The sequence below is a fragment of the Panthera uncia genome (genome assembly GCF_023721935.1).
Source record: "Panthera uncia isolate 11264 chromosome B3 unlocalized genomic scaffold, Puncia_PCG_1.0 HiC_scaffold_1, whole genome shotgun sequence".
Classification (NCBI taxonomy): domain Eukaryota; kingdom Metazoa; phylum Chordata; class Mammalia; order Carnivora; family Felidae; genus Panthera; species Panthera uncia.
Window position 1 is genome coordinate 1100482 of NW_026057582.1, and position 24297 is coordinate 1124778.

A 24297-nucleotide genomic window follows, 5' to 3' on the forward strand; every position below is an offset into this window, starting at 1 on the left:
GTGCCTGCACACGCCCGCGTATGCGTGCATACCCCCCCACGTGTGCACACTTCCACACACACGCGTGCACGCCGCACGCTGGGGTGCGGCAGGAACAGAGACCTCCGGGCGGGAGGCGCCTCAGTCCCCGGGCGGGAAGGACGTCAGGGGGCCGCCGGTATTCCCCCCACCCCCCACCGCCACGGGCTGCTCGGCGCAGGAGGCAGGGGCCCCCGTCTGAGTCCCGAGCTCTGCTTCTGGGCCCTGCTGCGGCCCTGCTCCGTGTCCGGGCCGAGGCAGCCTGCGGGGCTGAGGGAGGCTGATTAAGTGCCAGACTTTATAGTGGATGGAACGGTGGCATCTTCTATAAAATCAGCCCGCAAGGAGGGCTGGCCGTAAACGCTCCGAGCCCGGCACACTCTGGGGGCGGGGGCGGGGGAGGGGGGACACAAGGCAAAGAAACGGGGTGGGGGGAGTTTATTGCTCTCCGTACGATCAAATAATGGAGTCATTAAGATAAGATACCTTTTCAGAGCATTAACATTAGTGGTGAATTGATTCCGTGGTAAAACAGGCTTATTTTCCTTTTTGGGGCTTATATAGAGCTTTTGTGCAGCCTTTTCTGTATAACGGTTTAAGGAGCCGCACTGTTTCCAGATGCGAGAGGAGGCAGGCACGCAGGTCGGGGGAGGCCGAGACCCGCAGGCACTTTCCCGCAGGAGGCGTCCGTGGGGTCGCACGGCCTGCCCTCTGCTGCCCGCTGTCCACCCAGCACCTTCGTGCCTCTGCTCTGCAGGCCCAGGCAGGGTCCCCAGAGCGGAGGTGGGGGCCGGAGACAATAGTCAGGGGACCTCCCCACCAGACTGGGCCCACAGGAGGCAGGGGCCGTGGCGGTGATCCGGGACCACGGGGCCGTGTTTCTAACGCCGGGCAGAGGCCCCCACTGGGGGTGGCTGGCGTGGGGGTTGGGGTGGGAGGTCGGACAGCCGTGCAAAGGCCCCGGGGACGGGGAAGAGAGGGTGTAGTCAAGAGGCCTGGGGCGGGGGGCTCCTGTTGTAGGGACGGAAGGGCCACCTCACAGCTTCCAGGACCCGGCACACCCTACTTCACACGCGGGGGATCCCAGACTGAGGACATAGGAGGTGTCCCGTGGCCGCGTGCACCTGCGCGATTTGTGTGGGATCCTGCGGGAAGGTTGTGAGTCTGGAGGTCCGGGCAGACCTGACGAGCCAGCGTTTCTCGAGCACCTGTGGTGACTGATGTTGGTGCTGCCGTGACCCCTGTGCTGGGTCATCGGGCGGGCGGGGTCCTGTCCTCGCCCGGGTGGCGAAGCGGGGCGAGCCCTGACCCGGCCGGCCTGCCCTTCTGTAGATGGGACGGCAAGTCCAGGTGGACGAAGGCCCGGGGACACCCCGAGGCGGGGACTCCCCCCCAGTGCCTGTTAGGGGAGGGGCCTGCGGGGCGTCCAGAGCCCGTCAGCGCTCTGGCTTCTCGGGGCCCCTCTGGGGAGCCATCTGCACGCTGCCGGCTGAGTTACGTTCGCTTTCTGTAGCTGACGGAGAGCTCTCGTTCCAGCCCCCGATTCAAGGGATCGAGGCTTGTGATCTCGGCAGAGTCCCAGGGAGGGTGGAGGGGTGATGGATTTCCCGGATCGGATGGTATCTGCCAGCCGCTGCCTCACCCGGGGGGGTGTTGCCTCCCTGACACCCCACGACCCGCCCTCCAGAGGGGCTTGGAAAAGTGCCAGTATTTGGATGGCAGGCAACGTGGGGAGATGGGCAGAGAGGGCTCCTCCCTGCCCTGGGCCTGGGTGCCCCCCGCTGCTCCCCACCGCCCCCCCCGGCCGCCCCCCTCCCTTGAGGCTTAGCCCCCCCCGCCCCAGCACCCGCCCCCCGGCCCAGCACCTGCCCCACCCCACCCCAGCACCTGCTCCCAGCCCAGCACCAGCACCTGCCCCACCCCAGCCCAGCACCTGCCCCCCTCCCCAGCACCTGCCCCCCGCCCCAGCATCTGTCCCCCTGCCCCAGAACCTGTCCTCCTGGCCCCAGCACCTGCCCTCGGCCTAGCACCTGCCACAGCCCAGCACCTGCCCCCCGGCCCCAGCACCTGCCCCCCGGCCCAGCACCCGTCCCCAGCCCAGCACCTGCCCCACCCCACCCCAGCACCTGCCCCCCTCCCCAGCATCTGCCCCCCGGCCCCAGAACCTGTCCCCCTGGCCCCAGCACCTGACCTCCAGGCCCAGCACCTGCCCCCCCACCCCACCCCCCGCACTGCCCCAGCACCTGCCCAGAGCTGCCTCCATGGGGGCAGGGATTCTGAGCTTCCTTCTTGACAAGTCTTGCTTGGTGGGGGGCTCCAGGTGGGCGAGGCCCCTCTGCCTGTCCGTACCCCCAGCCCACCAGCCCTGGCTCTGAGGGGGACCTGGGCATCTGGGGGCCGCTGGAAGCTTTTAGGAGCAAATGCCTCTGTGTGGGAGCCCGTCTGCTCGCCGCTGGAGAGGAAGAAACAGGGGCCCGCGGGGCAAAGTAATTCACTCCATGCCTCCCTGGGAAGATCACGGGCCTCAAGCCCGGAGCCCCATGTTCTGAGGGACCCCCCCATCCCAGACGCAGGCTTTCCAGTGGGCACGGGGGAAGCAAGGAAGGGGCACACGGGATCACCCCAGGTCGGCCTCTGGCTTGGGAAGTGGCCTGAACTGCGGGACGCCCGGCTCCGGCTGGTCCTTGGATAGCAGACTGGCCTCTCTGGGCCCTGGGGAGATGGGCAAGGCCCCAGAGACAGCGGTGTTACACAGACTTCCCTTCTGTCACGGTCCAGGGGTTCACGTTATGGCGGTTCCCGGGTGATCCAGAGGGACACAACGTGGGTTCTCTACTGGGAGTTTCTGGAGCCTCGGGGCCACAGGGCAGTGCCCACCTGCTGGCCGTCCCTGTACATCTGCGTGCACAGCCTCCCCTCCATCTGCCCCCCTCCTCAGGGGGCACTCATGGATGGGGGCAAGAAGGCTCCTTGGGAAGGCCCCCTGCAGGCCCCGCTGAGGGAGGAGGGGCCCTTCAGACGCTGAGATGAGGATCTGCTGACGGTCCAGAGGCCCCAACAAGGCAGTCCTCCCCGCACAGGGGGCACGGCCTGGCCTGGCCCTGTGTGCAGGCCCCCCGGCCGCCTTCTGTGGCCCGGGCCGGGGTGGGGTCTTCCCACAGCCTCCATACCGCCCGGGTTGGGGACCCTGCAAGCCTGTGCGGGCCAGAGTGGACCCACAGCGGGGGCAGGGCTGCGGAGGGAGGGAGCCGCAGAGGGCAGAGGGGACACCGCTCCCTTGGCCCCCGGCCGGTCCCCTCAGGCTGCCGATGGCTGCCACGGGGGTGGACTGCTGCCGGCTGTGTCCCCCAGCGAGGGCCCTCCATCACCCCGGGCCCTCTGGCACCTGGCGGGAAGGTCAGGAAGCAGTGGGGACGAGAGCCCGGCCCCAGCCACAAGGGGCCCTGTGGGGGTGGGTGGCCCCAGGCCTGTGTTCAGGGGAGCAGGCTGCCGGGTCTGTGCTGTGAGTCAGCACACGAGGAAACCGAGGTCTGAGATGGGGTGAGCAGGCAAGGTCCCGCGGGGCGCTGGGTCCCGCTCTGAGCTCCCCGCCGGCTCGCCTGTGGGGGGCCCGAGGGCTCACGGCTGTGTCCGGGTGTGCGACGGGTGCGAAGGCTCTTCGGGCGGCGCCTGCAGGAGCCGGCGCCCGGCGGCCTCAGACACCCCGTCCTGCTGTGCCGCTCAAGCTGTGTCGCAGCCTTTCCAGGTGGCCTGGGGGAGCAGGGAGTGACGGGGGAACGGGGCCGCCTGGTGACAGCTCTCCAGCCTGTCAGGGAGGCCTCCCCTCACTGCCCGAGAGAGACTCGTGTGGAAAACACTGGGTGTTAATAAATAACTTTTGAGTCACAAAACACCTTCTTTATCACTTTGATGGGCGATGGAAGCTGCGAGGCTGAGGGGGCAGCCGGAGGCATGAAATGCCTCATAAACATCCTCGCTGACGCTGCCGTGCTGGGTGCGGGGCGCTGCGGTTTAAGACCCAGTGTTGATTAGAATTTTTTATAAGTTTTTTTTATACGAGTGATAACAGCTCTTTGGAGACAATAACTCGGCACAGGAAGGGTTTTAAAGATCTTCAGGAATGGGAATTTGATTAGCAATCAGGACGGGCCCCTCTCGGCCTGGGCCAGCTCTAATTTCTTGCATTTATTTGCTTTTTATTGCCTTTCCCCTCAGGGGATGGAGTTCTTTCTGATGAGCAAAACCCCTTTTCAAGACCAAGGGTGCCGCTCCAGCAAAACGCTCAGACCTGGATCCGCCGCCCCAGCCGGGACGGGGGGGCCGGACACCCCTGGACACCGACCTCTGCTCGGGGCGTCCGGCCAGGTGAGGCCCCAGCCGGTCGTCCCGGGTCACCCAGGAGAGGCTGGAGGAGGCCCCTGACGCGGGCAGACGGGCCACCAGGTGGCGTTGGAGGACCGGCCAGGAGGCAGCCGTGTCCTAGGCTGCTGGAGGGACGCAGGGACTGGCAGTGCAGGGCTGCTGCCACAGGGGCCCTTCAGTGTCACGAAGGCCCAGCAGCCTCGAGTCCCAGGGGGAGCCCATGAGGGCAGCGCACTTCCCGAAGGCAGGCCCCAGTGGTTTCACGGGCAACAGCAGGCAGTGTTCTCGGGGTCTCGGGAACCCCCGGGGAATCACAGCCCTCCTCAGGGCACCCCATCCTCGGCTGGCCCTCCTGCCCATGTGTGACCAGAGTCACCTGGCTGGGCCTGGAGGGAACGGGGTGCAGGCAGGGGCTCTATGGGGGGCCCACGGGCAAGGGGAGTGGGTCCCAGGCTCCAGGGGCCCGGCCGTCGGTCCTGGTGTCCAGTGGGGGCCGCACGCGGTGTGTCCTCACGGGGCCCGGCCTCAGGGTTGCACCGCCCCCATCTTTCTTTGCCATGCTGGGAGCCAGATGCATCCTGGGTAAGGGCCCGGCGCCCTTCTCATGGTCTCGCCCTGGAGGGGCAGCGTGGGTGCTGCGTCATAGGGTCACGGACCACCCTCCCAAGAGTGCCCGGCAGCAGATGGGAAGCATGGGGCGCTCCTGCTGGGACAGGTGCCTCGAGGCCGCCCTGGGAAAAAGCTCCAGGCTGGGGAGTCAGGAGGACCCCCAATCTCTTCCCCACTCCGGGGCAGCCTGGACCCGGCAGGGGGCCTTCTCCATCTGGGCAAAGGGGAGGGGCCCTTCCTGGAGGAGTGACCTCCGGTGGTGGCCACAGTCTTGGTGTCCACCAGAATCCTCCTGTGTGGTCAGTGAGCTCTTGCCGGCCCTTCCATCAGCCAGTGTCCAGGGAGCTCAGAAGGACCCACACTCCAGACACAGGATACAGGGAGGTGGGTGGCTTTTGCCTTCCTCGGGGTCTGCAAACCCTTGGGGCCGAGAGGGGGAAGGGATGACCCGTGGTGGTCAGATGGCAGGTTCCACCAGGCTCCACTGTCCTCAGGTGGGGGACAGCAGCACAGAGGGGTCCGCCAGTACTCCTGTCACCAGCTGTGATACCTAAGCATGTCAGACCCCCGCTCTGAGCCTGTGCCACAGACTTTTGACTGAGCCTCACACCAAGCCCTGATCCCAGCATACACTGAGCCCTGGTCCCAGCCCATACTGACCCCTGATCCCAGCACACACTGAGCCCTGGTCCCAGCCCACACTGAGCCCTGGTCCCAGCCCACACTGACCCCTGGTCCCAGCACACACTGAGCCCTGGTCCCAGCCCACACCGAGCCCTGGTCCCAGCACACACCGAGCCCTGGTCCCAGCACACACCGAGCCCTGGTCCCAGCACACACTGACCCCTGATCCCAGCACACACTGAGCCCTGGTCCTAGGCTCACACGAGCCCACATCCCAGCCCACACCCAGCTTACACGGAGTCCTGACTTCAGATCACAGAGTGTAGACTCTGGCCTCAGGCAGGGGTCTGAGAGTCTGTTGAATGAATGAGTGAGCGTCAGAGCAGCGGGGCAGACATGGAGGGCCACACTCCTTCTGCTTTGGGGGGGGAATGGTCTTGGAAAATGTCCCAAGGAGACATTTGATTCTCTCGCTTCCCAGTCTTGGCTACTGTCTTGGGACCAATGCCCTGCGGCTTGTGCGGGGGCATAGGAGGCGCCCTGCTCAGCGCCTGATCCCCTCGGCACTTCCTTGCCTTAAGTAAAGGCTTCCTGCCATCAGCCAGACAACCCAGAGGGAGGAGGGTGCCACACCATCCGGACAGACCCGTGTGAAGAGCTCTTTGTGGGCAGGCTGCGAGCTGGTGGCCTCTCCGATGTGTGTGTGTGTGTGTGGGGGGGGGGGGGGGGGGTGCTCGGCAGGGAAGAGCGTGGAGGGACGGCCTCCTCGGTCTCCCAAGGACCCCCTGCTGTGCACACAAGGCACCCGGCTTCCTTCACGCGCGCCTCCGCTCTCAGCCCTGTCTTAATTCGTTTTCTGTCCACTCCACCCGCGGTCCTGGGCGTGAGTGTGGGGGAGTTCTGAAAAATTACCTGCCACCAGCGCTTATTTAAATCCTGGGGTGATTTATGAGCGTGGACAGTTTTAAGGCCACCGCCGAGCAGGTAGTTAGCCAGACTGCTGAACTGACAGTTTCCAAAGTGAGCGCAAAGGCGCGCGGCGGCTCTCCGGCACCCCCACGCCAGGCCCGCGCCTCCCTCCGGAGAGAATTACCGTGTCTTTTCCTTGCAGAGAAAGCCAAGGCTGTCCGATCTGACCGCGGGTGCTCCGGCCTCCCGGAGGTGCCCTGGGGTGGAGGCGCGGGTGGGCGGGCCCCAGGGGGCGTGGCTTGTCCCCAGCTCAGGCGCAGGTGCCCCGGGAGGGCTGGGGGCAGGGTGGCAGAAGAGGGAGGGAAGACAGGCCTGGGCCCAACCACCCTGAGGCCGGGCTGTGGGGCCCCCCCCCGTGTGTGGCGGGGACACGGGCCCTGCTGGCGCCCCCGTGTGGCAGGTACAGGAAACCTGCTGGGGCCCCTGCCCCTGCATGATCTGCTTGGTCCAGCCCTCAGGGGAGCCTGGTGCAGGCTGGCCGCCAGCTCGCTGGGAGTCCCTGAACGAGTCCCCCTCCCTCTCTTGGCCTCAGCTCCTCTGGACGTGAGCAGATGACCCCCGCTGGCCCGTGGCTCCCCACTTGGGCCCCACACGGGAGCCACAAGATGGCGCTTCTGTCAGTGGCTTCCGGGGCTTCCGTGTGTAGGAGCAGCAGGTGGACCCGTGCGTGCCCGTGCGCATGGGTGTGTGCACGCGGGCGTGTGTGGGTGTGTGCACAGCAGGGCCCGCCTTCCCTCTGTGAGCGTGGGGCCCGCGGGTACTCGAGGCCAAGAGCAGGTCACGTTGTGCCCCCCAGTCCCGAGTGGGTGCCAGTGGACGAGAGCCGCCGTCCTGTTGATGTGGACTTGACCAGGCGGGACACCTGTGAGGGACGCCTGGGGGACGGTCTCACCCCGTCTGAGTCACGGGAGCCCGTGGGGCAGGGAGGGTGGGGCGCGGCTGGGACCGGCTGTCCTGGGGGGCCTCCTCTTTCCGGTCTGTCCAGGGCAGGCCGTTTTGGTGGCAGCTGGGGGCGCCTCTGGCTCTGAGAGCCTGTGATTCAAAGGTTCTCGAGCGAGGCCGGCGCAGGGGCTCCAGCTGCCCGTGGAGGCAGGGGCCACGGCCATCACCAGGGAAGGCGTCACTGGATGGTGGGGACGTGCTCTGGGGCCTCCCCTGAGTACTCAGGGTGAGGAAGACAGCACTGCAGGCAGGAGGCCCTGTCTCCTCTGGGGGGACACAGACGCTGAGCGTGGGGAGGAGTGGGGGGCCTGGGAAGGGCCGGCGCCTCTCGCTGGACGCGGTTACCCAGAGGCCTCGCGGTCAGGGAGTGGGGGCGTCCGTGGGGCCTGGGGTCCCAGGGCTAGTGGGGCACAAGTGCCCGGGCCCCGCACAGAAATGAGGCTGTGAGTCACAAGTGCAGACCCGTGGCTGGTGAATATTTAACGAGGCCTCACAAAAGTGCATGCATAATTAACCAGGCAGGCGGAGGAGCGGCATAATTTGTCTTCTTAAAGGGGGTCTGGTAATTTGTTAAGCTGTTTTGAAATCTGCAGTCGAGCTGCGGGAGCCGCTCTGATTTCTAAATTAATTTGTGTGATTTAGAAAGTGGGCGCTCCACACCCGCCTCCCCATTCCGGAGGGCCCCGGCGTCGGGGGGCCTCTGCTGGCGCCCGTGCGAAGTTTCCTCTGTTCTCCTGGATGGATCGATGGAGGCTTCCTCCCTCCACGGGCCCCCCCACCGTCGCCCTCCGCCCCGTGCGCCCTGGCCGTTCCGAGTGTTGGGGGCCCCGCTCCCAGCTGAGTCAGTTGTTGTGATCTGAGCTTTGTGGGCTCAGTTTCATCTGCGTCCTGGGAGGCGGGTTCTAAGACCGGCCGGGTACCCTTTGGGCTGGCGGGGGGGGGGGCGGGGAGGGCTGCCTGGGGGGCCCCGGGGTGCTCGGCTGCCGCGGGCACGTCCTTGCGGGCTCTGAGGTCAGTCGGTCGACTGGTTTCAGGACCAGACGGTGAGGCTCCTCAGGGTGAGTCGGGGTAAGCACGGAGGGGCCCTGGTCCTTCCCAGCCCCGGATTCCCGGACCACAGCGCATCCCGGAGGGGTGCCACCCAGCTGGCCCCCAGCCCGTCTTTGGAGGCCGTCCCGCATCCCATCAGGCGGTGGCTATGGGACGGTGGGGACCAGCTTGGCCTGGGTGTCCCGTGAGCTCTGCCCGTCGCTCACCTCGTGGGCTTGAAGGGAGGCCCTGGGTGGGCAGTGGAGCTCTGCGGAAGGCCAGGGGTTGGGTAGAGGTGGCCAGCGGTCAGCAGCCCTGTGGCCGGGGAAGGCCGGTCCCCATCCAGACAATCTCTTCCTGTGAGGGCTGCTCCCCTCGGGCTTCGGGACGGACCAGGTGGGAAGGTGGTGACAGGCACTCTTGTCCCCCCTTCTAGCCCTGGGTCTGCAAAGCTCCTCCCCCTTGCTGCCCCCCACCGGGCCAGCTGCTGCCTCCCGTGCTGCCGTGGGGCCTCCTGGCTGCTGTGGGCTCCCGCTGGATCCCTTCCAACCCGAGCTCTGAGCTTTGAAGCCGCCTGGTGGTTCCTGGAGAGACGTGGCTTCTGCTGGGGGAGCTCGGGGGAAAGCTGTCCCCAGGCCTGAGCTGGGGCCAGACCCCTGGCTGAGGCAGGCCCAGGCGGCCAGCAGGGTGGGGTGAATTTAAGGCCCGGCTGTGAGTTTGGGGAGAACAGTAGGTGCCCAATATGTGCTGGCTCCCCCAGCAAAGAGCAGAGGTGATTGTGGGTGGCAGCTTCGATGTCAACCTCCCTTGGGCTCTGAGGGGCACCCACTTTTCCGAAGAGCTCACCTGGTCCTTGCTGGGCCGATGGGGACGCTGAGGCTGAGAGAGGCTTAGCCTGCAGGGCTCCATTCCCTCTGATCCCTCTGATTTGGGGCTGAAGAGTCCCACCTGGCAACTCCCTCCTGTGCTCCGCAAAGCGGGGGGCTCTCCCCCTACCCGGAGGGGGCGTCTCCGGAGAGGCCGCCACACCCCCAGCCTCCTCTTTGTTTCACCCGGTGAGGGCCATCAGCAGCTCTCTCCACGGCTGGGTGAGTCCTGAAATTCTCTTTCCATTAAAAATAAATGCCCCATTTTATCTGCCTGAAATGGCTCTGCTCTCTGATTGTCTTTTCCTTGCCGCTGTATATGGAGAACTATAAAATCATAATACAACTATTAATCCCCTGTATCTGCTTGTACCTAATTTTTATTAAAAATATCCTGTGCTCCAGCTGCCTTGTAAATGACAACGAGGTTGAAAGTCTCCAGCTGGATTAGCCGAGAAGGAGAGCATATTGGAGAGCAGACGGTCGGGGCCGTCGGGCGGGGCTCGAACACCGCCAGGTGAGGCCTGGGGCTGGGGCGGGCAGGAATCGGGTTCTTCTGCCCGGGGCCGGCTCCGGCCGTGTGCCCGGGACGGCCTGGCAGGCCTGGTGCAGGGGGCTCGGGGTTCCCGCGGGTCTCGGGCCGGCCCACCGGCCCACGGATGCCCGTGCTGGGGCCGGTGGCCCGCCTGTGGCGTCCATCTCTGCAGACGTTTCCCCTTTGAGGAGAGAGCAGGGCAGTGGGGACCCAGCGCACGCGGGCTTGCGGGTCAAGGCTCAGGGCAGCACACGTGGGCGCCCCCACGTGGTTTGGGCGTCTGTGGTGGGGGGGGCTTGTAGGGGCGCTGTGGGCGGGGCCAGGGGGAGCAGACTTCCCGGGTGGGCGGGCCTGATGCTCGGTCCCCACGGGCGGCGCGGCGCAGAGCGGGTGTCTCCAAGCCATCTCTGAGCCGCAGCGGGACACCGGGTCCGCGCTGGCGGGCCTGGCAGAGCGCCCTTGGCGCTGTTTCCCGGGGTGGGGGGGGGGGCCCGCCTGGCCTGTGGCGTGAGGGACAGGAGACGCCCCGGTGGCTGGGCTGCCGGAGCCGTGCAGGGATGCTGCGGGGGCCTCCTCTGGCCCTGGCCTGGAGTCCGTGGCGTGGCCTGCAGGGGCGGCGTGGCGGGGGCCGTGGGGGCCGCCGGGGCTGAGTTGGGGGGTCTGCGTGAGTGTCCGGCGCAGCGCCCTGGCCCCCCGAGTCGCGGCTGCCAGCCCCCCACTGAGGGCCTTTTGGAAGGAGGAGGCACAGCCGGGGCTGCGGGGACGGTCACACACAGGAAGGACAGAGGGGAGCGGGACAGAGGTGGCTCCCTCTTCTGGGGTCTCCCCTCACTGCCGAGGGGGCGACAGTGTTGAGGGCAGAGCGGCTATGGGGCCTTCCCACCTCCAAACTCAGGGGCCCCCAGGGAGCTCTGGCTCCCCAGCAGGGCCCCCATCTGCCCTCCTGTGCCACCCTGACCTCCAGCTGGCTGACTCGGGGACCTCGGGGGGCTGCCCACAAGGCCTGCGGAGGACGGGGAGGCTGCGTGAGGGCGGGTGGGTGGCGGTGGGGCCGGTCTGTGCACACCCGTGGGACCTGCCTGTGCGTCCAGCTGTGACCGGCCAAATGCACCCACCCCCCTGCCCCGGGGCGAGCGGCTGAGCAGGGGGCTCCTCGCGCCCCCCCCCCCCCAGGGTCACCGGCCTCGCTCCCGGGCTTGTCTCGCACTCCCCGCACCCCTGCCCTCGCACCTGGGCCGGCGGGAGGACACCCCCGGTGTGTCAGCCACCTTAAATCTGAACAACACAGACTCTTTCAACAATGGCGAGTGCTCCCTGCTGCCCCCAGACCGTCAGGGGGTGGTGGTTCCTGCTGCTGGGACCCCGACCCCGTGCTTGGCCGCTGAAGACCACACCCGCGCCGCCTCACCAGGTCCACGCTCCGGAATCGGGGGCACAGCCTCGGGCCCGGGGCCTCGCAGCCTGCGGCCGGGGGTCAGCGGGGCTGTGGGCAGCTGAGGGCTCGACCGGGTGCCCCCTTCCACGCTCCCTCACGTGCCTTCTGGTGGCCTCACGTTCCCCGTGGCTGTTGGCCGGGGACACGGGTTCCTTGTCATGTGGGCTTCTCCCCAGGACTGCCTGTGATGTGATGGCTGTGACAGCTGGCTCTTCCCAGTGGGGGGGGGGGGTGGCGAGAGATGAGAGAGAGATAGAGAGAGACAGAGAGAGTCAGAGGGACAGAGACTGAGAGAGAGACAGAGACAGACAGAGGCAGAGAGAGGCAGAGAGAAAGACTGAGAGAGAGTCAGAGGGACAGAGACAGAGACAGAGACAGACAGACAGAGGCAGAGAGAGGCAGAGAGAAAGACCGAGACAGAGACAGAGACAGAGACAGAGACAGAGACAGACAGAGGCAGAGAGAGGCAGAGAGAAAGACCGAGAGAGAGACAGAGACAGAGACAGACAGACAGAGGCAGAGAGAGGCAGAGAGAAAGACCGAGAGAGAGTCAGAGGGACAGAGACTGAGAGAGAGACAGAGACAGACAGAGAGAGGCAGAGAGACAGAGACAGAGAAAGAGACGCAGGCAGAGACACATGCAGAGAGACAGGGAGATAGAGACACAGCTGGGGGGGGGGTGTCTCTGGCTCCCCCAAGCCCGCGAATGTGCTCCCCTCGCCCACCCGGAATGGGGCCAGTCTCCGTGGGTCCTGGTGGGTCTGGGCAGGTGAACAGAACACGGGGGAAGTGACGCTGTGGGACATCTCGGCCCCAAGGTCACCTTCCGCCTCGGAGTCCGGCTTCCACGCCGTGAGGACACCTGGGCCGCACGGGAAGCCACTCAGCGTCCTGGCCACGTGAGTTAGGAAGACTCGTGACATCTCCAGCCTCGGGTGCCACCAGCGCAGCCACATGGGTGTCCCTCTGTGCTGTGTCAGGGCCACCTCACCCGCGGCCAGGGGCCTCCCTGCCTACCCGGTGCCATCAGACCCGCCGAGTCCAGAGTCGTCGAGAAATTAGCCCCGCTGTCCCCTGCCCGCCCCTGGCCTGCTGTTTGGGTCCCATCCCGCTGGGGCCCATTGCTGCCGTTGGGGGAGGGCAGGGGAGCAGAGGCATTGGGCCTTCTGTCTAAACAGCCGCTTCCCAGAGACCCCCCCACCAGGCAGGGTCCCTGCAAAGACCCTGGGCCCCACACCCCATGCTGGTCCCTGGCGGACGGTGAGCGGAGAGATGTCTGCTCTCTGAGACACACGGGGACGTAAAAACTGTTTCCCCGTGGACACGGAGTCTTTGAATGACATTTCACTTTTATGAACAGTTTTATTACAAGTAGATTTTCTGCCACCAGTTCCATCAGCCGACCCCTCGAAGGCTCCGTGTGGCTGCGGCCTGGCCCTGGCTGTCAGTGGGGGGCCCGCTAACTGAAAAAGACGTAAAGGGTCTGCAAATTGGGCAGGGGGGGGGGGGGGCTGGGGCCTCCTCTGGAGCCCCGGGACCCCCGGGAAAGGACAGGGCTCAAGGCGCCTGTGAGGCCATCCCTCTCCCCCCGCCCTTCTCGGTCGGTCTCTCATCGGTGGCCGGATCTGGGGACCCCATTAACATGCAGTGTGACCCCGACGCAGGGACGTGTGGAGATTCCTGGGGTCGACGAAGACGCAGGCAGGGACGGCCCAGATATCGGGAAGAGCCTGGACGCCCTGGCCCCTGCGGGCTCCTGTCCAGGAGCCGCGGTGGTGCCCGGCGGGGGCGGGGGGGTGGGCGGGGGAAGACGCCTCCGGGAACAGCGGGACACAGGCCTGTGGTGAGGGCCAGCGGCGGGCCACGGGGCGTGCCCTGCCACCAAATACTTGCACTGGGACAAATTAGTGACGGGAATCAGAGGGTGCAATTCTCTGTTCCTTCTGAAACTCAGGGCAGAGCTGCCGTGAAAGCCTCGGCCTCTGCTCAACAGAGAACTTTCTTCTGGCTTCACTTCTCAGGAGGAAGAGCCCCTACCTTTCCCCGCGACCTTCTCTGACACGGGGCCTCTGCTTGTGTTAGTCGGGAGAGGCTGACAAGCGGACCCCGAGCCCCAGGGACCCGGAAAGCTGAGCCCTCACCCTCGCACAGCCCGAGAGGGTCCCGGGCCGGCTGCCCTCCCAGCAGGGCTCAGGGGGGACTTCTGTCCAGCACATGTTCTCACGTTTGTCGAAACAGGACAAGAGAGAGACTGACGACTCAATGTGCCTCCCAGAAGTGACACATCACTTCTGCCCGACGTCACCGGCCCAGCCAAGTCAGACAGCCAGCCCCGCCCCCGACCTCCGTGTGCCCAGGAAGACGTGGGGTCCAGGTACCTGGAGCGGTGCAGTTACAAATGAGTCCACTTAAAACTTCTCCAGTGGCCTTATTATTTTCTTAAGTGTTTATTTTTGAGAGAGAGAGAGACAGAATCTGAAGCAGGCTCCAGACTCTGAGCGATCAGTACAGAGCCCAGTGTGGGGCTTGAACCCATCCACGGACCGTGAGATCATGACCTGAGCTGAAGCCGGACACTTAACTGACGGAGCCACCCAGATACCCCGTTTTTTGTTTGTTTGTTTGTTTGTTTTTGGGTTTTTTTTTTTTTTTTTTTTAGTAACAATTATTCTTGGACACACCGCTTAGGGATTAAATAAAACCCAACTTACAACGGTTTCATGAAATGGGCTTTATGTCTCTTGTGGCACGAGAAGCATGCAGCAGAGCAGGCGGCCTCCAAACCCAGCTCACAGATACCTTCCGTCTTTCTGTTCAGCGGTCCCCGATGCAGCTTTTGTCCTGCTTACAGCCTCATGGTCACAAGAGGGCTGCTGCACCTCCAGCATCGCACCTGTGCTCCCAGCAGGGGGAAGAGCAGGGCAGAGCACAGAGGGGAGTGAAAAAGGGAAGGAAGCCTGACAACCAAGTCTCCCCGCCTCCCTGCACTTTCTGAGGAGCCCAGCCGGGCACTTTGCTCCCGTGGAATTGGCCACACGGCTCCGCGGGGCCCTCTCCGGCTACCCCGGGGGACCATGGCGTGGAGAAAGGCGTGTGGCTGCCTTGAACCCCCTGTGGGGGTAATGGTGTCCGTGCCGGGGGTCACAAGGACATCCTGCATCGTCACCGCTACTTTGAAGGCGAGCACACTCTTCCTCTTTCTTTGAATTCCCTCCTTTCAACACGAGAGAGCCCCCACCCCCGTGACATCGAGGCGCTGCTCCCGCCCGCCAGCCCCTCTGTAATTAACACCGAGCCTGAGATCTGGGGAGGCTGGCTGATTAGTTTTTTTATTAAAATAATGACGCCTTCCAGGCAATCAGGGAGAATTGCGTGAAACTCAGCACTTTCCTGCTTATTTATGGCAACATCGAGCAGTGGACAGTCTCATTACCGTCTGTAAATACCCAGGGTCGCGTCCTTGATGATGAAATATCGCCTTCCTGGACGGCGGGGCGTGGCTACGAGACTCTCTGGGGCTATAAACCCCCTGGAAGTAATTACCATGAGCTTTAAATGGGCTTTCGAGGATCTCGTGTGGTGTTGCTGGAGGCTTTTAGGGGCCCGCAGACCCTGGGGGCCGTGCGGGCCATGGCGGGAGCAGACCCGAGACAGGGCGCTGGGTCCGTGGACGGGTAACAGGCCCCGTGGAGCTCTGGGGAGCAGGCAACAGGTGGGGACCCTCGCTGACTCTGGCACAGTCTGAGACCACATAGGGCCATCTGTGAACTGGGCCCCTTCCGGCTGGACCCCCTCCCCCGCTGGCCGTGGAAGAGGCCCCAGGGGCGGCAGCGGGTTCCTGAAGGGCACACGGTACACCTGCTTGGTGATGGAGCAGAGTGGGCGCAGCCGGGCCGATGGCACGGTGGCCGGGACAACGCCCTCCACCCCGGGCAGCTGGGCCACCTCGGCAAACGGTGTCCCACCGTCAGGCACCCACGGCCCACAGGGGCCCCGGCAGTGGCCTGCACCGAATTCCCATCGGCCCCACCTGTCCGGCTCCGGGGACGCCCCTGGTCACCGGAGACCATCCGTGGGGTCCGCTTTTGCGCCGCGTGGAGCTGGGGGCACTCCTCCGTGCGTCCTTTCCTCCGCGCCCACAAAGGCCCCTGAGCCTGCCACGTCTCTCTTAGCAGCTGGGGGACAAGGAGGGATGTCCTGACAAGTCCCAGGCCGCCAGACCCCCGGACACACAGCCCCGTGGGGAGGTCAGACTCCTAATGGGGCCCATCTCCCACCCTCTGGCAGGCACCACGGGCCGCACGGGGAAGTCCGCACGTGGCCCGGGTCACCGTGGAACAATCCGGACTTCTGTGGGCCAGCCTGTGGCACGTGCCTGAGACAAGCGCAGGGAGGAAGCCCTGCCCCCATCTGCCTGCACGCGGGGCGGCAGGTGCCGGGCTGTCTCCCGCCCGAGGACCGGGGGCTTCGACACCCACGTCCACCTGCGGGTGACCAGCTGCGCCCCCGGTGAGTGCACTCCCGGGGCAAAGACCGGGGGGTCGTGCCTCTGTCCCCAAATCCCTCCAGGAAGGGGGGGGGAACTTCGGGCTTCGGCCGTGCGGCCTGGGGGCCGTGCGTGCGAGCCCCTCCCGCCGGCACAGCGTCCGGGTGGCAGCCACAGAGCCCCGACCTGACTCCCGGAAGCCTTGTGGTCAACGGTCTCCCCGTGTCCTGGCACTTCCCCCGGCACCGGTGAGTGCGGACGTCCCTCCTTCACTTCCTCTGTGGCCGGTCGGTGGCCGTGGCTCATCGTCTAGCGCCTGTGCTCCGCTTAACGTGCGTTAACCGAGCGATAACGCGGATTCCTGCCAGAGAGTTGGGGGTGCAGCAGCTGGGGTGAGGACAGGTCACCCCACGACATGACAGCCCCCTCCCCCACCCCTGCAAGGAGGAGGTATCCCCGTGGCTGGCTGGTGGGTCCCACCGGAAGACCTTGCTGATTATGTCACGTGTTGCCCCTTCCGTGGCTCCCTCCCGGGGCCCCGAGGTCCAAGCCTCTGCGCTTCGGAAATCACCTTGCACGGGGGTCCCGCCCAGTCTGCCACCCCAGCCAGGCTGCTTCCCGCCTCCCCCACCTTCCTCCCACACTAAGCCTTCGGCTGCTCGCCGGGAGCTGGGAGACGGTGTCCTGTGCAGGCAGGACAGCGGGGGACAGCGGTGCTTCCAACAACTACTAAGGGCCCCAGACGCGCCCGGGACTGTCCCCGGCCAGCGGGGGTGGATGGTCACGCTCCCTCCGCCTACGACGCCTGTTTTCCGGAGGAGGGACGCTGTTCTGTGTGGGTGCCGTGGACAGAACAGGGTACAGCACAGCCTCCTGCTCGTCCGTCCGTCTCCTTTTTTCCTGGAGCCGAGGGCAGCCCGCTCCTACGGCCCGGGCGGTGGGGGTTCTCCCGAGGGATGCCAGTGGCTGGCGACAGACCCGAGCGAGCGGCCGCCCTGCAGCCAATCAGCGGCCTGATTGGACGTGCTTGTTCCCAGCAGGAAGTGCAGGCGGGGCCGGGCCTCAAGGGTCACCAAGTACCCAGGACGCCAACGGGCTCTGGCCTCTGCCCGCCCCGGGCATCCTGGTCCCTGGGGCCTCCCCCACACGGCCCTCTGCCTGCATCACGTTCCCAGGAGTTGGGGGGGAGGGTCTCAGGACCTGCGCCGTGCTCACCTTCCAGACTCCTCGCCAGCACCGAGGGCGGCCCCGCTGGGGGGGCCCCCAGCGCCCGGCTCAGACTCCCTCCCCCTCACGGAAGGGGCCCTTCCCACTGCCAGGAAGCTGTAGACAATGCGATGGAGCTCTGGGGGATTCCAGAAGCCTGCTCACCGTGCCCTGGCAACTTTGTCACTCTGTCTCCCAGGGGGCCGGGAACTCCTTGCCGCGGAGGGCTGAGGGGCAGGGAGCCCCAAGGTCGAGGAGGGCAGCCAGCAGCCCTCGGTGGGAGGGGACCTGGGGAGGCCTGGGCAGGAAGCCAGCCGTGGGGGACCCGGGGTTTTACCTGGGAACCTGGGCCAGGATCGAATGGATACCTGTTTTCCAGGCCCAAGCGGTCAGGGTGGCCATGTCGGTGAGTTTTGCCCAGTAGGACGGGACAGTAGGCTGGGTGTCCCAGAAGCTGACCCTGGGATGGGGTGAGGGGACAAGCCAGACCTGGGGAGAATCCCAGCAGTGCCCAGGGTGCAGTGGGGGCAAGGCAGGGAAGGCTTGTCCCGGGTCAGCTGACTGCTGGGGGCCTGGTTCCCGGGCCGAGGGCTGTCCTGCTCGAGGCCAGGTGTTTGCCCGGACTTCACAGCTGCAGGGCTGCTCTGAGAGGTCACACCGCGTCCCTGGGTGCCCCTTGCAGAGTCTGGGCCAATCCTGGTGACCAGGAAATGTCTCTGGGCTGAGCCGTGGCTTGCACAGTGGGAAGTGGGGGGTCTGTGGTGGCACTCCCGCGTGCCCCAGTGCAGGGGCCTTGGTGAACGGCACCCCCTGGGACCAGAGGACAAAGGTGTCACCCCGGGGCCTGGGCCCACACTGGAGGTTCTGCCCCGCCCGACTCTCGCCCGCGCTGACGGACGAGAGATGTCAGGTTCCCGACTCTGCTTCGGGTCTTTGTTTCAGATGCCTCCGTTATGTTTGAACTTACGTTTGTGCGCTATCCGGAACTTTCTGGCGTGAACGTTCGCAGAGCCTGTGTCTCCAGCCTTGCCCTCCCGATCCTGTCGCAGAATGTCAGGGCCACCGGAGGGGAAATTACAGCCTGCTCAGGCTGCCACTGAGGCCTTGTCCCCAACTGTTCTCTATATACGCGGTGTTGGTGACAGCCCCCAGGGAGGGCTCCTGTTCCAGCTGGGAATCACGGGCCCCCGGGTCTTGCTGTGGCATTGAGGTGTGCGCCAGCCCTGCCTGCAGCAGTTTCGCGATGAGTCAGAATAAATTAGCATGCTAACGAAGGAGAACAGGCACAGGAACCATCTGGAACAAGGCACGTTGTCATCAGAAGAGCCAAGTTGGTTCCAAAGCCATACTTACTGTTTCAGACTCATCCGTCTCCCCCTCCCACAACCTGAGGGATGGGGGTTAGTGCCATCCCAGCCTTGGTGGCGTGCCTACAGTCCGAGGGAGGGCACAAACCCAGATCACCTCTGAGACTGCCCCGTCTCATTGTCAAGGGGAGAGTCACTCAGCAGGGGTGCGGCTTGTGGGGGGCCCGCCTTCCCCTTGGGCTGCCTGAGAGGAATGACATAGCCATCGAGGTGGGGGCGAGGGTAGGGACCTCGGTCCCCAGACCTAAGTGTTCGTGGACACGCGCACACACACAACACGCCTGCACACGCTTTCACATACATGCATATGCACGCTCTCGCACGTGCACACACACTCTGTCTCGCTCTCTCCTCCTTTGAGTCAAGCCTGGTGTGACACAGAGCGACCCCGAGCCAGATGGAGCAGCTGCCGTGGTGCTGGGGGTGCTGCAAAAATACTCAGGAATCTGCGTCTTTAAATACCCAGCCTCCTGCCCCCGGCGTCCGCAGGCAGGAGAATCCCGTTTTGGATCCTGGCTGCACACTGCCTTTGTGATCTCGGTCATGTGTCTCAGTTTCTCCCAGCTTCAGTGTCCCCGTTTGATCGGGGCTGACAGCAGTACACGTGCCTCCAGAGCTGGGACAGGGCTCAACACCGTGATGTAAGGAAGCCGGAGGCGGCCAGGACCTGGCAGAGGCCACGTGTTGTCTTACGGACTTTTTCTGAAGCAGGTGCGAGGGACATTTTGTTACCTCCTGCACCGGAGTCATCCTTGTTCAGGGAGGAGGCCCAAAGAGCTGCCAAAGGAGAAGACTGGAGAGAGAGACAGGGATGGGAGGGATGGGAGACGTTCGGCTCAGCTGGACGAGGCTTGGCGGGAAGGAAGCAGGAGCTCTGACCACAGGGAAAGGCCCTACACACGGGGGCTCGGTGGATCCTGGGGTTAGATGTGTGAGGCATTTGACCATCTGAGCTTCAAACTCCTTCCTCTTCCCCGGACCTTAGTGGACTTGGCTGCCACACAGGGGCTCTGGGAGGAGGGTTTGAAGAAACAAGGAAAAGGGTTGCATTTCTGCATCTGGGTTTGCCTCGACTCAGGGAGGAGAACAGTATTGGGAGCTGTGGAAGGACTGGGGTCAGCGGCCTTGGGTGTAACCCCCTGGGGATTTGCAGAAGGGTGAGAGGCACCCACCTGACTTTTAATGGATCACGGAGCTTGTGCAGGGCCCGAGGCTAACAAAATTGCAAACAGTGGTGGGGCTCGGCTGATGTCTGGCTTCATTATCGTCAGCATTCTTGTTATAGTCTCACCACACTGCAATGGCAGGTGTGGATATTTATTCTTGACTGCTTTAATACAGGCATTTATGTTGGCGAAAAATATTTGAGTTGCAGAGCATGCTAATTCCCTCTTAGGCAAATCTGTGGAAGACTCGGCCATTTGGGTCAAGTTCCTACAGGTATGCAGCTACCAGCCCTCGAAAGAACTAAACAAAACATGATTTATGTAACTTGGGCCTTGGGGTTAACATTTTCAGGACTTCACATTCACATTTTAGCTATTAATTTACTGTGGTATTTCTTACAGTTTTTGCTTTATAGATTTTGATGGTGAGTTATTTGCTGCTTAAAGGTTAATCACTGTTATGCCTTCATTGGGTCTTGAATAATTCCTCAGACCAAATTATTGTCTGTCCTTTTCAGCCTTCCCTGACCTTCATCTTACTGACCCTTTCTCTTGTGGTTTTCACAACACGTCTTTGCTATCCTTTCCTTTTGAACATTCAAGTATTTTATTTTAGGTGTACCTTGGGCAAAGAGTGCCTATTTGGATTGTTTTATTTAGAGTATTGTCAAAACAGACATGTTTGTTGAGACATCTGTTATTTATGCTCTGTTTTCCTTGTTCTTTCCCCATCTTTGGCTTTGTGAGCTGTTTACTATTTTATTTTCTCTAGTGTTTTGGAAGACCTCATTCTTATTTGTATTCTCTTGGTGATAAATTCTAAGCTTAAGATGTATTTTAAAAAGAGCTTTATTGAGATATGATTGACATACAATTAGCTGCACATATTTAAAGTGTACAATTTGATAAGTTTTGACATATATATGTTTATGAAACCACCATTACAATCACGAAGATGAACAAAAGTATCTTCATGTCCTTTGTTAAATCCTGTTCTTTCTACCTCTTTCCTCACTCCTCCCTCCCCAGGAAAACACTGATCTGCTTTCTGTCACTGCAGATTAGTTTGAATATTCAGAATTTCCTACAAATAGAATCATAAAGTATGTACTCTTTGTGTCTGGTTTCTTTCATTCATAATCGTTTTGAGATCCCTCCCTGTTGTAACATCTACCAACAGTTCATGCCTCCTTATTGCTGACTAGCATTCCATTCCAAGTTATCTCTTCCCCTGTTGGTGGACATTCTAGTTACTTCCAGGTTTGGACTGTGACAAATATGCTGATAGGGACATAAACGTACAGGCACTTGTATGGACATAAGGCTTCCTTTTCTCTCGGGTAAGTATTTGGGAGAGGACGGCTGGGTCATACGGTAGGTATGCTTACCTGTTTAAAAGGCTGGGAACTGTTCTCCAATGTGTTTGTACTAGTTTACATTCTCCCCAGTGGCATGTGGGAATTCCAGCTCATCTACATCCCCACCAGCACTAGCTAAGGATGAGGACTTTGAATAAGTCTGCAGTGGTGCCTCCTTGCGGCTGTAGTTTGCATTTTCATAATGAAAAGTGATGCTGAGAATCTTCTCATATGCTTTCATTATCTGTCACTCTAATTATCATCTTCGGTTAAGTGTCCATTCAAATCTGTTGATCTTCCCCAGAGCCCCCTTTGGGTTGGGATAGATGAAAATGAATAGCAAGATGAAAGGCTAGAACCTAATCACATCAATATTCACACTAAACGAAAATGGTCTACACACCTGAATTAAAAGACAAAGATGTTCAGAAAAAAGCAAGGCACAAGTGTATGCTTCCTATAAGAAACAAAAACTAAATATAAAGACACAAGTTAGAATAGATGGGGAAAAGACCTAGCATGCTAACACTAGTTGAAAGAAAACCACGTGGCTATATTAATACTAGATTTCTGAACAATGATTATTGTTAGGTATAAAGAAGGCCATTTCATAGTGATAAAGGTATGAATTAATCAGGAAGATATAACAATCCTAAATGTCCATGAACCTAATGACAAAGCTTAAAAATACATGAAACCAATATTGGTAGAACTGTAAGAAGAAATGGACAAATCCATAATTTTATTCCTCTTTTGATAATTGATAGAAAAAAAAAAGACCCATCAAAGGCAGACTTGTAAACTATCAACCAACTTGACCTAGTTGATATTTCTAAGATACTCTGCACAACGAGTAGAAGGTACATTTTCATCAAGTGCACACAATATTCACTAAGACCGTCTGCAGTAAGTCAATGTCTCAGTAAATTAAAAGTATTCAAATGGTACAAAGCTTTTTATCCGACTATAGCGGATTTAAGTCAGAGATCAGCGGCAAAAGGAAATCTGGAAAATGCACAAATACTTAACTAAATATAACACACTTATGAATAACCTATGGGTCAAAGAAGGAATTCAAAGAGAAATTGTGAAGTATTTTAATCTAGCTAAAATGAAAACACAACATATCAGAATTTGTTGCACACTACTAAGGCAGTATGCAGAGGGCAATTGATAGCACCAAATATCAGGACTGAGAAAGGTGACATCACTTACAAATACTAAAATGATAAAAATGGTAAGGGATCTTCCTCTGCATTCATCCATTCAAGAATACATATTTCTTTATAGCATACATAAAATGGTAAAAAAAAAAAACAAAACCCAAAAACATGGAACAGAGTACTGACCATTTAGCCACGACACAAATTGCAATGAATTTCAAAGAACTGGGATTATACAGATCACTTTCCGTCACCATAATGTAATCAAGTCAGAAGTTAGTAATGAGGTAAATTTAAAATCCCTCAAAGAAATTAATAACCATACTTCTAAATATATCATGAGTTAAATAAAATATTATAACACATTTATTTGAAAATCTTTTGATCTGAACAATAATGAAGATATTACATGGCAAACTTGTGGGAAGCCATGAAAATAGTATTTTGAAAGAAATTTATAGCCTTGAATGCTTATATTAGAAAAATATAAAGGCTGAAAATGAGTTAAGCCCTTAGATAAGACAAAGAATAAAAATAGTAGTAAAGAAGTAGAAAAGGAAAAAAAGGTCGAAGGGAGATAAAAATAAAGATATGACTATGAATGGACTAGGACACAAAGAAACAGTAGAAAGTTTCAAATAAACCAAATGTTTACTAAAATATAAATAAAACGGCGCCTGGTGGCTCAGTCGGTTAAGTGTCTGACTTTGGCTCAGGTCATGGTCTCACGGTCTGTGAGTTCAAGCCCCACATCGGGCTCTGTACTGACAGCTCGGAGCCTGGAGCCTGCTTCGGCTTCTGTGTCTCCCTCTCTCTGCCCCTCCCCTGCTCATGTTCTGTCTCTCTCTGTCTCAAAAATAAATAAAACATTAAAAAAATTTTTTTAATATAAATAAAACAGACAAATATCTGGCCAGATTCCTGGGGAAAAAAAAGAGCTAAAATGCAAAAAAAAAAAAAAAAAAAAAAATTAAGAATAAAAAAGATAAAATAACATATACAGAAGATATGGTCATAGAATATTATAAATATTGCTTTTGCCAATATATTTGAAAACTTAGATGAAATGGCTGAATTTCTAGAAGAACGTAAGTTACCACAACCGACTCAGGAATAAAGAAAATCTGAACAATTTTACAACAATTAAAAAATCAAATCAGGGCTAAAACCTATCTCTTAAAAAAACACTGTAGCCTGCTGGTTTTCCAGGAAAGTTCTATTGCAATGTACAAGGACAGATTATTCTGGTCTTTCACAAACTCAAAGACTAGAAAGTTGGTCACAAAACTTATTCATGAGGCAATAATAACCTTGATATCACAAGCAAACAAAGGTACGACAAAAAAGGAAAAGAACAAAAACACAAAAATTCCTAAGCAAATACAACCAGGCTTTATCCCGAGGATATAAGGTCATGTAACATTAGAATGTCTATAAATCGAATTCACTCACCCTAACTTAGTAAAGGAGAAAGTACATACAATCATTTCAGTAGGCACAGAAAATAAAATGATGAATGTTTACATCTCTTTAGGGGGAAAATACTCTATTAGAAAACTAGAAATAAGAGGGAGCTAACTTAATTTGATAAAGGGTATTGTTCACTTACAGCAAACGTAATTCTTAGCCGTGAAGCACCAGAGGCATTGCCTTCAAAAGAATCAACAAAATATATTTACTATCGCTGCTTCTATCAGCCTGGTACTGGAGGCCCTAGTCTATAAGGCAAGAAAGAATTTCTTTGGAAAGTAAGACATTATCATGATGTGTATATAGCACAATTCAAAAGGCTCTACAGATACATTAATAATGAAGGTTGAATGAAGTGTCCCATCCAAGATCAATGAGCAAACGTTAATTGTATTTCTGTACACTGGCAATGAAAAGATTAAAAGTATACAGTTAAAAAACTCCACCAAATAGACGTAGGAATAAGTTGAATAAAAAAGAGCAAGTTTTAGAAAAGTTTATCTTCTGGAAGATGTTTAAAAAAGAAGTTAAGTGGGGAAGTGTACCGTGTTTGTGAATTGAATTGCATGAGACATACGAATGTCTGTTCCTCGTAGAGTTCTAATTCTTTTTTTTTAAATTAGAGAGAAAGAGAGAGTGAGAGAGCGAGAATGTGTGTGAGCAGGGGAGGGGCAAAAGGAGAGGGAGAGAAT

The 24297-nt window shown here is 59.3% G+C and overlaps 1 protein-coding gene and 1 long non-coding RNA gene across 3 annotated transcripts; one reads left to right on the plus strand and one right to left on the minus strand.

Moving 5' to 3' along the window:
• Positions 1–14105: 14105 nt before the first annotated feature.
• On the minus strand, positions 14106–17180 carry LOC125909109 (uncharacterized). Of its 2 annotated transcripts, none has more exons than XR_007453536.1 (3): positions 17091–17180; positions 16062–16236; positions 14106–14282 (listed from the first exon to the last, which is right to left on the minus strand). XR_007453536.1 is itself a non-coding variant. In XM_049612017.1 (3 exons), the coding sequence occupies exons 2-3, from the start codon at positions 16179–16181 to the stop codon at positions 14941–14943; spliced, it is 744 nt and encodes a 247-aa protein (XP_049467974.1). In that variant the 5' UTR covers positions 16182–16236; positions 17091–17180; the 3' UTR covers positions 14293–14940. The 2 variants fall into 2 exon arrangements, 1 of the variants encoding a protein (XP_049467974.1); XM_049612017.1 differs by lacking the exon at positions 14106–14282 and adding an exon at positions 14293–15564.
• Positions 17181–17214: 34 nt separating this feature from the next.
• On the plus strand, positions 17215–18355 carry LOC125909110 (uncharacterized). Its single transcript, XR_007453537.1, has 2 exons — positions 17215–17487; positions 18024–18355. It is a non-coding gene; the product is annotated as an uncharacterized LOC125909110 (long non-coding RNA).
• The last annotated feature ends 5942 nt before the right edge of the window (positions 18356–24297 follow it).